Below are 12,031 nucleotides of genomic sequence, written 5' to 3' on the forward strand. Positions count from 1 at the left end.
GGCCGACGCGCCGGGACTCGGCCGCAGGGCCGCTGTGCCCCCTGCCCGGGCGGCGGCAGGGCGCAGGAGGCCCCCGGCTGAGGGCAGCGAGGCCCGGGAGGGGCTGGGGAGGCTGGGAGGCAGCAGCAAAGCGCTTCCTCGAGATCTGTCTAGACGGTCGGCAAATGACGGCTGTGTTGAACCTGTCTGCAGAGGGGAAGATCCTCCGCGGGCACTTAAATTGCACGGTGTGGGCGTTGGCTGAGCGCCCTGCATCAAGATAACAGCTTCGGTAATTTTCATATACACGGGTACAGGTTCACAGTCCTTGAGCAGCCACGGCGTGTGTCCCCTTTGGGCTAAGCAAGGCCGGCATTCCGTGAGCTTTGTACAGCGCAGGACCCAGCAGTAGCTTTAGCCACATGCCTGTCTGCTCGGTCAAAGGTTTTTTTCCTCCACACCCCCTTGCTACAGCATATTCTAACTGGTTTGGGTACCCTGCACCTGTTACTCCGGCAGAAGATGAGGGCATTTAGGAACTCGGGTGATCGGTGACAGACTAGGCTGCTGGAAGTTTTCCAGACTATTGCAAACCAGTCCAGTTGTGCAATTCTGTGTGTTTATACCTTTCTAGGGCTGGGGAAATAGGCTGTTGTGGGTTTGCCCAGACAGCAATGAAGCACCGTGGCAGTCTCTTGCTTGCTGCGTCCCATCCACTCCCACCCTCATTAGGATGGTGGAGGCCCCAGAAAGATAAAGAGGAAAAAAAGGTAACCAAGGACGTTGTGGATGGAGACAAGGGCAGGGACAGCTCAATGCCAATGCTGGGTCTGGGCAAAACAGCATTCTACTTGATCTAGAGAGGAAAGCAAGGAGAGTTCATTCCACTACCCACAAGAAACAGAACAGAACAAAAAGCAAAACCAGGACAAGATGATGAGAAAAACACAACCGTCACTTCACGGTCGCCCTGTCCCATCCCTCCCCTCTTCCAGGCTCAGCAAACTGTTCCCAATATCTCTACCTCCTCCCCCTCAGCAGCCCGGGGGGCAAGGGAATGGGGGATGTGGTCAGTCTCTCACAGATGGGCTCTGCCGCTTCTCTCCCCTCAGTGGCCGACAACTCCTCGCGTTCCTCCCCTGCTCCAACACAGGGTTTGTCCCACGGGGGCCAGTCCCCAAATGAACTTCTCTGGTGTGTGTTCTTCCCACGGCTACTGCTTCTGCAAACACCGGGTCCCTCTCACGGGACACGGCCTCCTCTGGCCATGGTCGCTGCCCCTAGCGCGGGGTCACGCTGTACGTAGGAGGAAGCAGGGTGAGACACCGGGCTCTTCCTACGTCTGTTTGTCCCGGCCGTTCTAAGTGAAGAAATGGCCCGAGGCCATCCCGTCAAATCGCGAAGGCGGCTTTAAGGGCTCCTGCGGACTGCATATTTCGGATAACGTTTGGGCCTGTTTTGTTTCAGCCTCCAGGTACCTAGACAGGTCACCGGGAGTGGGGACGGCCGAGAAGCTTGAGGCGCAACACACAGCCCCGCCAAATAAAACCCTCCCTGGCAGCGGTGCTCCGAGCCAACCAGCGGCGAGCGCCAGGGGCGGCCCGACAGGCCGGGGAGGTGGGCCGCGACGCGGAAGTGCTGCAGCCAGCGGCGCTGGCCGGCGGGACGGCGCGGCTCGGCTCGGCTCGGCGCGGCTCGGCGCAGGATGCTGAAGCTGGCGGCGGGGCTGCTGGCGGCCGCTGCTGTAGCGCTGCTGCTGGACTGCTACACACCCGCGGGGTCACGGCCGGCGGAGGGGCCGCGCCGCCGCCCGCGGGCCCCGCAGCCCGCCCCCGGCGCAGAGGCCGACAACCTGCTGTGGGTAGTGCAGGTGAGCGGGGCTGGGGTGGGGGTCGCGGCCGTGCGGCGGGCCGGCGCCGCGCTGACGGGTGGCTCTGCCGTTTGCCTTCTCCCGGTGAACGTGCACCTTTGCCGTGCCAGAAGCTCGCAGCCGACACCGAGTTACAGGTGTTAGGCCGGTCTTGCTAGACCACCCGAAAGATAAGATGCCAGTGGCAGAAGCGGGTAATTCTAGCTCGCCTGTTATTACACTGTCCTCTGTATTGCATCAGTACCTGGTGCGGTGTTATTTGATATCCCAGTGGCAAATGCAGACGCTGCCAGCATCTTTCCTCTTCCAAAAGAGTTGCATGGCTCAGAAAGCAGTTACACAGATTTTTAGCACTGGAAGATCCTGGGTCAGTATAAGCGATGTATGTTAGGTTGAACGCACACAGCTTTGTTTCCAGGTTGAATGTAAAAGATAAATTAAGTGGCATGGTCTTGGAAGCAAACTGTCACATCCATATACTGCTGTGGCTTCCTTTCTGACCCTTCACCCCAGAGCATTCCTGAAGCACTGAGTGCATCATGAACCGCAAGCTGGTAATTGAGGGCTGAGATGTCACAGGGGTTACTGTGCAGTCCCGTCTGAGAAACAGGCTGCTTGTACTGTTTTGCTTTTATTCTCAAACTTAAGGGCACTTTGCCTAAATGTGATAGCTGCAGGCAGTGCAGAAGCTGGCGTGTTATTAGTCCTTTTGTTCTCTCTAATTGCTGTGTACTTTCAAAGTCCCTTTTTCCAATGATTTTTTTTCTCCTTGAGTGACTTTAGCTTTATCTTTTCAGCAGAACAGATTTCAAGATGAAGTGGAGTTTTCCCAAGGATAGGTCATGGCACAGCGAACTTGAGACTTGGCTTTAGTTTCGAGTGATTATGTTCTCTTTCAGACATGCTCTGTAACAGCTGCTTTATCACTGACGTAGCTTGGAAACAAATCAAGCACTAAATCCAGCGTTGTGCCTGCTGATGTTGTGGGAAACAGGCTTCAGGCTCCCCTGTGACTCTGGAGGTCTAGCCTAGGTCACTGGATAGAGCTCAAGATCATCAGTTACGGCCCTGCAGTTCCTGCCTTGTTTCTCCTCCCATGCACAGGACTGTCTCTTCTGAAACGGAACTGAAGTGCAATCTTTGTACTATGAACTTATATTAATGGCTTTTTCACCTTCTTAAAGCAGAACTTCCTTTCTTAGCCAGTGCATAGTAGGCACTCTAGATCAATGTTTAACAAGCCTACAGTTGATTTTTCTCCTGTCAGCCAGATCCATTCTATTATTGCTGTAAGCCTTGTAATCCTCCCTTGTTAATGCCTGCCTTTCCTGAGCCACATCTTCTCTAGATAAGGCACGTGCATGATGACTCCTCACCCCTACGAAGTCCTGTCCAACCTATTTTGTTGAGAGCTGTTGCTTGTGATGCAATGAGAGAGACCAAGTTTCCTGGTTTTGGTTTACAGAACTAGTCGGTAGAACTAGATCTCTTGCAGCAAGATGACTGTGTCGCACTGGAAGCTCACAGAACCTCAAAGTCAACAGGCCACTTAGAGCCATCAAAACTTACTGTAGTTAGCTATGTATTTGCCCATATTATTGCATGCCCTTAGATTTAAGGAGCTTTTCTTGATATAAATGTGCTTTTAGGGGCAATATGATGCGCTTGCTCTGCTTTTGTTCTGCCCCAGTTAACCACGTCTCATTCTTCCTGTATCTCTTACACTGATCGGAATCACCCTGACTGCCCTTACTTTACATTCTTATGTACTTGGCTTTGCCGAACAACCTGGGCAGCAATAACCCTCTGCTGGGGACAGTGTTTCATTGTTCTCTTTTGTAGGTGTCAGATATTCATATCAGTGAATTTTGGGATCCCAAGCGACCTACCGACTTTGAAAAATTCTGTTCTGAAACCATTGATATAATTCAGCCAGCACTTGTTCTAGCTACAGGTAAGCAATTCAGGAGTTTACATTTCTTGTTGAATGTGCTGTCAAAGGAAGAGCAAATAAGCAAAATTCTAGGATCTCAAGAGAACCTTAAAGCCTTAAAGGATCTTAAGTGATGGAAATGGAACTGCAGCTGCAGGCAGACTGCCAGAAGCAGAGAATAGCTTCTCAAGAGAGTTAGTTTTTGTTCCGTGTCTGGAGTCTGACGGTGAGTCTACTGCGTATGATGTGCAACAAGGACATAATTATGCAATATAGCTAGTGTCACTACAGCTTAGTCCTTGCTAGCAGCTACTTTCCTTCTTGTCCTCCTGGCAGTGATTCTACATCATTCTTCGTATTTGAAATTAGAGGAGTGAGCACTGTCTCTGATAAATCATAAAGAGCCATTTCCTCTCTCAGAACAATCCCTACTAATCTGCATGAATTTCACCTCTGAACTAACATAAGATTTCATTGCTGGTTTCTGTTTGAACATCTTGTGCCAAGACAGGTGAAATAAACCTTGCCTTTTCATTTGATAGCTTGCTACTGCTACTGAAATGGATTGAGTTTTGGCAAAAAAGTCTAAAAGGCTTTGAGCCACTGCTATACAAAGGGCTGTAGAATCTTAATGCTAAACCTGTTTCTATGGAGAGTTACATACCTGCTGCTTGGTTTTTAAGTGTTCAGAAATAGTTAGCATTCATCTTTTAACGTCTTTATAGGCATTACTCTATGAACAGAAATATATTACTATATGAACAGAAATGGGAGTGGTTCGAGCTCTAACTGGAGCTTCAAGGGATACACAAGGTGTGAAGTTAAACAAAGCTTCTATGACTAGAATCTTTGGGTATAATGAACACATCACATTTTTCTTTACTTTGGCGTGGCACTATTAAAAATGCTGCAGTGGCACGGTTGATAAATATTTGAGCAGGCTGCTGCATCTGCATAAGAAGGCATTTACCCTTATAGCAACATCTAGATAGATGATAGATGGCAGGAATGTCCAGATTGCACACAGGAGACCTGCAGCCACTCCCACTAGAAGTCTGGGATTGCCTGTTTGCCTAGTTACAGTATTTGTGTAAACTGTGAAAGCCTCTAGTTCTGTCTCATCTTTGTACCCTTTCAGGAGACCTGACAGATGCTAAGACAAGAGATAAACTGGGATCTGAGCAGATAGAAGCAGAATGGAAAACTTACCACTCAATCCTGAAGAGATCAAGGGTCATGGAAAAAACCAAGTGGATAGACATCAAAGGGAATCATGGTAAGAAGGAAATGAAACATTGCTTCCCTATGATTACAAACCTGATTTAGGCAAGTTAGAATTTAGAGGTAAAGTGTTAGTACTTACTAGCTTGTTGGTGGTGGTTATGAGTCAGAAGGGCTTGCCATCCAGGCATCTGCTCTACTGAGGGCACAATTTATTCACAGGTATCTGTTCAACTGGAGTTTTAGTCCCAGAGAAGTAAGAGTCTTCTTGTATTGCTTTTGCCTGGCAGCTGGGAGGACATAATTTCCCAGGTCATTAGTTTATATGCCCCATCTTTGAAGGGAAGGGCGAACTATAACCTTACCCTACTGAAGAAATGGTTTCAATTTACTTTTCATAGACCTTCCCCCTACAAGTTGAAGTTAAAAAGCATCACACATTCAGCAGTTAAAGGAAATATGCTTTCTTTTAAATAGAAAGGTCTGGAAGTTCATAGTTGTCGCTACATTCTAAGCATTCAAACACAAGCTGACAACCTTGTAGACTTGAGAAGTCAGCTATTACAGGAAGGGCAAAACAAGTGTGTGCTTTTACATATACAGCCTGTGTATGACTTTTTACTCCTATTTCCCTATCAGGCTTCTGTTACTTGCCTTAATGGAGAGGTGGATCTCAGTTGCAGAACAAAGTTCTCCAAGTTGCTGCCCTACACAGGCTGTTCTCTGATGCTATTTCTTCACTGAGTTATGTCTTGCTTACAGAGATTGCACGCAATCTGGAAAGCTTCTGGAAAGATTTATGGCCAAAGTGGAGACACGTGGTTAGCTTTTAGCCTCTAAATGACAATTTACATACCCACAAAAACTGTATCTTTGAATTGAAACTTAAATGAGAAAACTATTCCCACTTCATGCCAGCTGCATCAAGTATATAATGTCTTCTGTGCATGGTTAGACAGTCTGCTTGTCAATTATGTCTGCAGAGTCTGCTTTATCCCAACATTCAGAAATAAAATACAGAAGTCAATGAACAATTTGATCCCAAAGTTTCTTCATTTCCTCTTTCTGTCCCATACAGATTCATCCAACATTCCACACCTGGATAGCGTTTGGAATTATTACAGGTACAATTATTTCCCCTGCAGGTGCCATTATATTCCAGGTCATACTCACTAAACAGTATTCTGATTTCACTTATCCCATATCTGCTTTTTCACTGACTTTCCTGTAGTCCAGGATCATATTTCCTCTTCCCTCTGTCTTTTCCATTGCCAGTTAGCAGAGAATAGATTGAGAAATTAGAGATTTTTTTCTGCAGACTTCTTATCTCTTACCCTCTATGTTTTGTAATTGAAGATATTGTAAGTTGTTGCCAGGGTATTCAGGGATAAACCAAGGAAGGCTAAAGCCCTCTTAGAATTATATGTGTCAAGGGATGGAAGAAGCCATTCTTGTTTACATTTCTTCTCCTTTAATTAAGAATTGTGTAAGATCCTGCTGTCCTGCCATCATCCATTCTGCCTGTTTGTTTTGCATCATTTATGTTGTTGGGCTATAGTTTATCCATAAAAAAGTACAATGTTGCTCAGAGAAAGTGTATTTATGCTAAAGTTGGGGTTTTTTTTAATGTTTCTGTGCTAACCTGCTGCTGTCTCAACACATGACCCACATAATGAATCATCTCTGAAACAGATGTTTTAATGCCATTGATTTTTAAGAAGGGACTTTAGTGCAGTAACAAGATGTTGCTAGATTTAATGCAAGAAATATTGCATTTATACCATGCAGGTCACTTTTGTCATTGCTGCAAGCTTTCCTAACAGCAATATTTCCATTTTATTTTGGCAGGAAATACTCTGCCTGGCATAAAGAAGGCTCTTTCCATTACATCCACACCACCTCTTTTGGGAACTATTCGTTCATCTGCGTGGATGCCACACTCAGCCCAGGCCCTAAAAGACCCTATAATTTCTTTGGGATTTTAAACACGGTATTTTATAAGTTCTGGCATTCCTTTTTGATGACTGTCTCATTTCTATAGTGGTTGTTTTGGTGTTTTGTTTATATTTTTAAGGAAGAATAGTCTGCAAGATTTGTGTTCAGTTAAAAGTGTCTTTTTGTTTTGGAGTCATTATACAGGTGGGACATTTATTTAGAAAAAGGAATATGTCACTTAACACATAGAGTATCTGTGTTGTTTCTCTTAAGAAGTAGTCCAATTAGACATTTGAAGGACGCTGTCAGTAGTTTCTTGGCATTTACCTAGACCAGAGTGACAATTTCCATATAAGCTGTAAACAATATAAACAATTTCCATGTAAGCTGGAGACAAAACCAAACCAAACAAACTCCAAACTTTCTAATTTCACTCCTTTTTTGCTTTGTTAGATGCTTTTTTCCATTAATATTAGAGATGTGAAATTTGCACGTAGCATTACTTTCATATTTTTCCATTGCTATAAAGAAACATGTCAGTCAGGAAAGTCAGACCTGGTCTTCTGAGTCAATAAACGTTACAAGATATTGTTTTGAAAGAATAACATTAATCTTAATATTTGACTCACAAATCAGCTTGGATAACATTTTGCTTCTCATTCATTTTTCTCTGTAGCTTGTTGCTATGCTATTGTTTTGAGATACCCTTCTGAAGTGTTCTTACAGTGCTCTGGTAAACAGATGTCACATTTTCGCCCGTGATAACAGCCTCAATGAAAAGTAAAATGATCTCCCTCTAATCTTGTCTGAAGGAGGTTCAACATTTAATTAGGTGTTTGTAAAGTGCTTGGTGGTACTTAGATGAAAAGTGCTGTAGGAGTGCCAAGCACTGTTCTCATTGTCATAGCAGGTGTAGTAGATTTGCAGACAAACTTTCAAGAAGCTATGAAATGCAGTTGAGCTCTTGTCCTTGGCTGCAGTAAGTCAAACATTTGCTTGCTAATTACTGTGCAGCAGGAGTCTTTGCACAAAACTGAAAGCAAAGGTAGAACCTATAACTTTTAAAGCTCTGCTAGTATTTGAAAAACAAATCAGATTTGTATCGGTGATTTCATTGCATATCTTAGGTTAAAATGTTCTCAAAGCCCAAATTCATAAAGGCAAAGGAAATATAATTTCACTTAGACTGTTACATTAAGCTGGAATGCTATACTGAATCCATTCTTTTTCAACATACCTTTATTTCTCTTTCCTTTATTCATGCCCTTCAGCATTTCAAGTAGGAGGAGAAAACAATACTGTTGGTGGTTCTCTGGGTTGTCCTAAAAGATGATCTGCAAAATGGTTCAAGGGTGGATTTGTGTTCTTCTCTGATTTTTGTTTTCTGCCTCTTTTGTTAGACTTAGAGATCTTACTGTCCAGAGAGACTCCCAACACCAATAAGTGGTTGATTTAATTACTGGTGTTGGGAGTCTCTCTGGACAGGAAGTGCTTGATTTAATACCAGATGCCAAACAAGTAAAGGAGAAATTTTACCTGCTGTGTAAGGTGTTACTTTTGCTTAACTTTTAACAGCAAGGGCTGAGTAATGTTTTAAAGATTCAGCATCACGGGTCATTCAGTTAAATGACCAAAGCATACAGTATACAGTTCCAGTGGTCTGTCATGCCTATAAAAGGCCATCTAACAACTCAAGAGATAGTAGGGATGATAATACTAAGGTAAAGATGTTTGGAAAATCAACTCGAGCATGTTGACTTTGACTGTATAAATAATCAGTAGAAAGGATAGGGATATAATTTACCAAAGTCTTTCTGTATATTGCACTTTTCCTGAGTTCAGCTGCAAACAATGTGTTGAGTGTCTTGTTTTCACTTTCTTTTTCCAACATGAGATTTTAGGGCCATGTCTAGTAGTACAGATTGTTCACCTGCAGGTCCTGGAGCAACTGAGCACATTCTCTGGAAACAAACCAAAACAAATCCACGTGAATTGCATTCTTCATGAGTTTCTTTCTGCTTTTCCTTTCGCTGTTCTTTCCAAATAGCCTGGATGTTAAATAATGTTTGGTTCTCTTTCAAACACCTGCCCATTTCAGAATCAAATGGAAGAGCTATCTTTCATGGCAACAGAAAGTCTGCACAGCAATCATACCATCTGGTTTGGCCATTTCCCCACCTCAACCATCATCTCCCCAGCCCCAGGAATACGATCATTAATGAGGTAAGATCTTTCTTTTCTTCCCCTATATTTTCAGTCTGGAATACATTTCTTGCCTCTCATGTATTTTCTGCAGTGGTATTGCCTTCTCACCCAAAATAACCACAATTCCTATGTTCTTTTACTAGTTCTGCCACAGCCTATTTATGTGGACATCTACATACGATGGGTGGGCTGATGCCAGTCTTGCACAGTCAGCACCGTGGTGGCACTCTGGAACTCGAAGTAGGAGACTGGATGGATAATAGGAGGTAAGTACACCCTATGTGAGCAGTCATATAGAACCTACCTGTTACACTGTGATTCTGTTTTCTGCTGTTTGCAGAATTTCAAAGAAGCATCAGACCTGCCTGAATGGATATTACTTGATGCTTTTGAAAAACATCTTTGTGTGTAAGCTGGGCATTTTTTTTTGCCCTGTACCAACAGTGTGTCAATAAATTATGTGATTCCTTCTTGATATTTAGGAAATAAAAAGAGGACATCTAAAGGTGCATTTAGAATGTGTTCCCTATTCAAAGCAGACAGATAAATTGTAATAACATTCAGCATTGCTACTTCAAAATATCCACGCTCTGCACCAGCTGTTAGAACTTCAGACAGAAGTAGTTTACCTGAGGAATGTTACTTTAACAACATAACTAAAAAGTGTCTGATGCTACATGAAATGTATAGTGGTGCATTAGCTTTCATTCTGGAGCAATCCTAAGAAGGATCCTTGTTTGTGTGAAGGAAGAGAGCACTGCAGTCTTTATCCATAACTGGAGTACCTACCCAGATGCTATAGTCAGGTACATTATGTTTTAATTGTTTAACATAATATACATCTATCTGATCCACCTGCCGAATTCAATAGATCTTGACAGTTGCAATTCTGAGTGGTGCTTCGGTGACTTATAAAATGAATTTGGCCAGAGGTAACCAGTTGGTTAACACAGGGTCAACTACTGAAGAAACTAAATGGAAAATAAATCAAACAAGTTGTGTGTAGGAAGTCGGGAAGCAGAGGAATCAGCTGTGCATGCGGCAGATTTCTTCCTTTCATTGCAGGTACCGGATCCTTGCGTTTGATCATGACCTCCTCAGCTTCGCAGATCTCAGCTTTGAGGAGTGGCCTGTAGTTCTCATCACCAATCCCAAGTCCTTCCTTTACAGCAGTTCTGTTCACGAACCACTAGTCAAAATTCTTCATTCCACTCATATCAGGTACCCTGACATCTCTTGCTTACACAGTCTTTAGCTATATTTTAATAGCTGGGGGCTTTCTTGGTTATAATGTACACAAAACCTTCTAGTTAAGTGTGTGTGTCCACTGTTCTCAGAATTCATCTGTCTCTGGAAGATTGCTCCTGAGAGCTCACTTTGTATCCTATCAGTGACAAAAGATTATGCAGTAATAATTCAGGCTTGATTTCTTTATGCTGTTAGTTCCCCTACAATCAACTGAACTGTTATTAATGTAATGAAAGCTGCTGGAGTTAGATTAATGCAATCAGTGTTATGCATCTCACACATGCACTTTGCCTCTGCTAATTTCAGGATTTTATCTCTGTATTTTACTAAGTGTTTTCTGTGTTTATTTTGAGCTTCTTTCACTTAAACATAAGAAAAAACTATTTCACTGTTGAGGTGAGGGAGCCCTGGTACAGGCTGCCCAGAGGGGTTGTGGAGACTCCTTCCTTGGAGGTCTTCAAGACCTGCCTGGACATGTTCCTATGCGACCTTATCTAGGTGACCCTGCTTCTGCAGGGAGGCTGGACTAGATCATCTCTAAAGGTCCCTTCCAACCCCTACCATTCTATGGTTCTATGATCCTTAGCCTCTTAATGCTTCCAGTTTGACATCCCTTATATATTAAACCACCTTAAGTCTCTGCCAGTTTTTATGTTTGTTTTAAATCTCCCCATCTTTCCATTTCCACCTTTTCTATTCTTTTCATAAGTATTTCAAATTTCTGTGCCCTCTCCAATATGTTACATTTGCTGTTAGACCAATATACTTGGAATACATGGGTATATTGCATACTCAGAATTACAGTCAAAAGAAGTTGGTCATACTTTCCATTTAGGAAGTAGTGTCCTAAGTGTACCTACTTTCCAGTTTCCTGTTTAGAGCCTGGACATTCTTATGATTGTATTAAATATATGAACTGGTAGAATCATTCACTGTATGAGACTCCTTCATTTGGCTGAAACATACTGTGAAATGTCTTTTGTATTACCAGAAATGACAAAAAAAAGTATGTGCAATACAGAGTCTATATTAGTATCACTGTTTTGCTGAATATCAGTATTGCCCAGTGACACTCTATTTGCTGGTATCTCAGATCATAGAATCACAGAATGGTGGGGGTTGGAAGGGACCTTTAGAGATCATCCAGTCCAACTCCCCTGCCAAAGCAAGTCCCACCTAGATCAGGTCACAAAGGAATGTGTCCTGGTGGGTTTTGAACACTCCAGAGAAGGAGCCTCCACACTCTCCCTTGGCAACCTGGGCTCCCTCACCTCAACAGGGAAATACTTTTTCCTTATGTTTCAATGGAACTTTTTGTGTTCCAGCTTTATCCCATCACCCCTTGTCCTGTCACAGGATACAACAGAAAAAAGTGCTGCCTCAACTTCCTGATATCCACCATTTAGATATTTAGTCTCCAGACCAAACAGCCCCAGTTCCTGCAGCCTTTCCTCATAAGGAAGATGCTCCAGGAAGGTCTGTCATACCAGTCTTGTGCTCCACTCCATTTCTCATAAACTCAGTTCAGTTCTGACTAGCAAAAATTAAAAAAACAAATCCAAACCACACAAAAAAGCCCACACCCAACAACAAAGAACTTCAGAGAGAGAGAGAGACTGGTAATTTTTAATTAAGACATG

The 12,031-nt window shown here is 43.5% G+C and overlaps 1 protein-coding gene across 2 annotated transcripts in view; it reads left to right on the forward strand.

Annotated features, from left to right (window-relative positions):
* Positions 1-12,031, forward strand: part of TMEM62 (transmembrane protein 62) — a 20,589-nt gene continuing 8,558 nt past the window's right edge. Inside the window, exons 1-9 of one of the 2 annotated variants that reach the window (XM_061997527.1) lie at positions 1-271; positions 1,447-1,849; positions 3,692-3,803; positions 4,921-5,058; positions 6,082-6,127; positions 6,852-6,993; positions 9,037-9,161; positions 9,287-9,409; positions 10,209-10,364. In XM_061997527.1, the coding sequence (XP_061853511.1) occupies positions 1,685-1,849; positions 3,692-3,803; positions 4,921-5,058; positions 6,082-6,127; positions 6,852-6,993; positions 9,037-9,161; positions 9,287-9,409; positions 10,209-10,364 (1,007 nt within the window). In that variant the 5' untranslated portion in view covers positions 1-271; positions 1,447-1,684. Of the gene's footprint in view, positions 272-1,446; positions 1,850-3,691; positions 3,804-4,920; positions 5,059-6,081; positions 6,128-6,851; positions 6,994-9,036; positions 9,162-9,286; positions 9,410-10,208; positions 10,365-12,031 lie in introns of those variants that run through there. The other variant, XM_061997528.1, reaches the window with a different exon arrangement.

Source organism: Colius striatus, chromosome 6 (assembly GCF_028858725.1).
Source record: "Colius striatus isolate bColStr4 chromosome 6, bColStr4.1.hap1, whole genome shotgun sequence".
Classification (NCBI taxonomy): domain Eukaryota; kingdom Metazoa; phylum Chordata; class Aves; order Coliiformes; family Coliidae; genus Colius; species Colius striatus.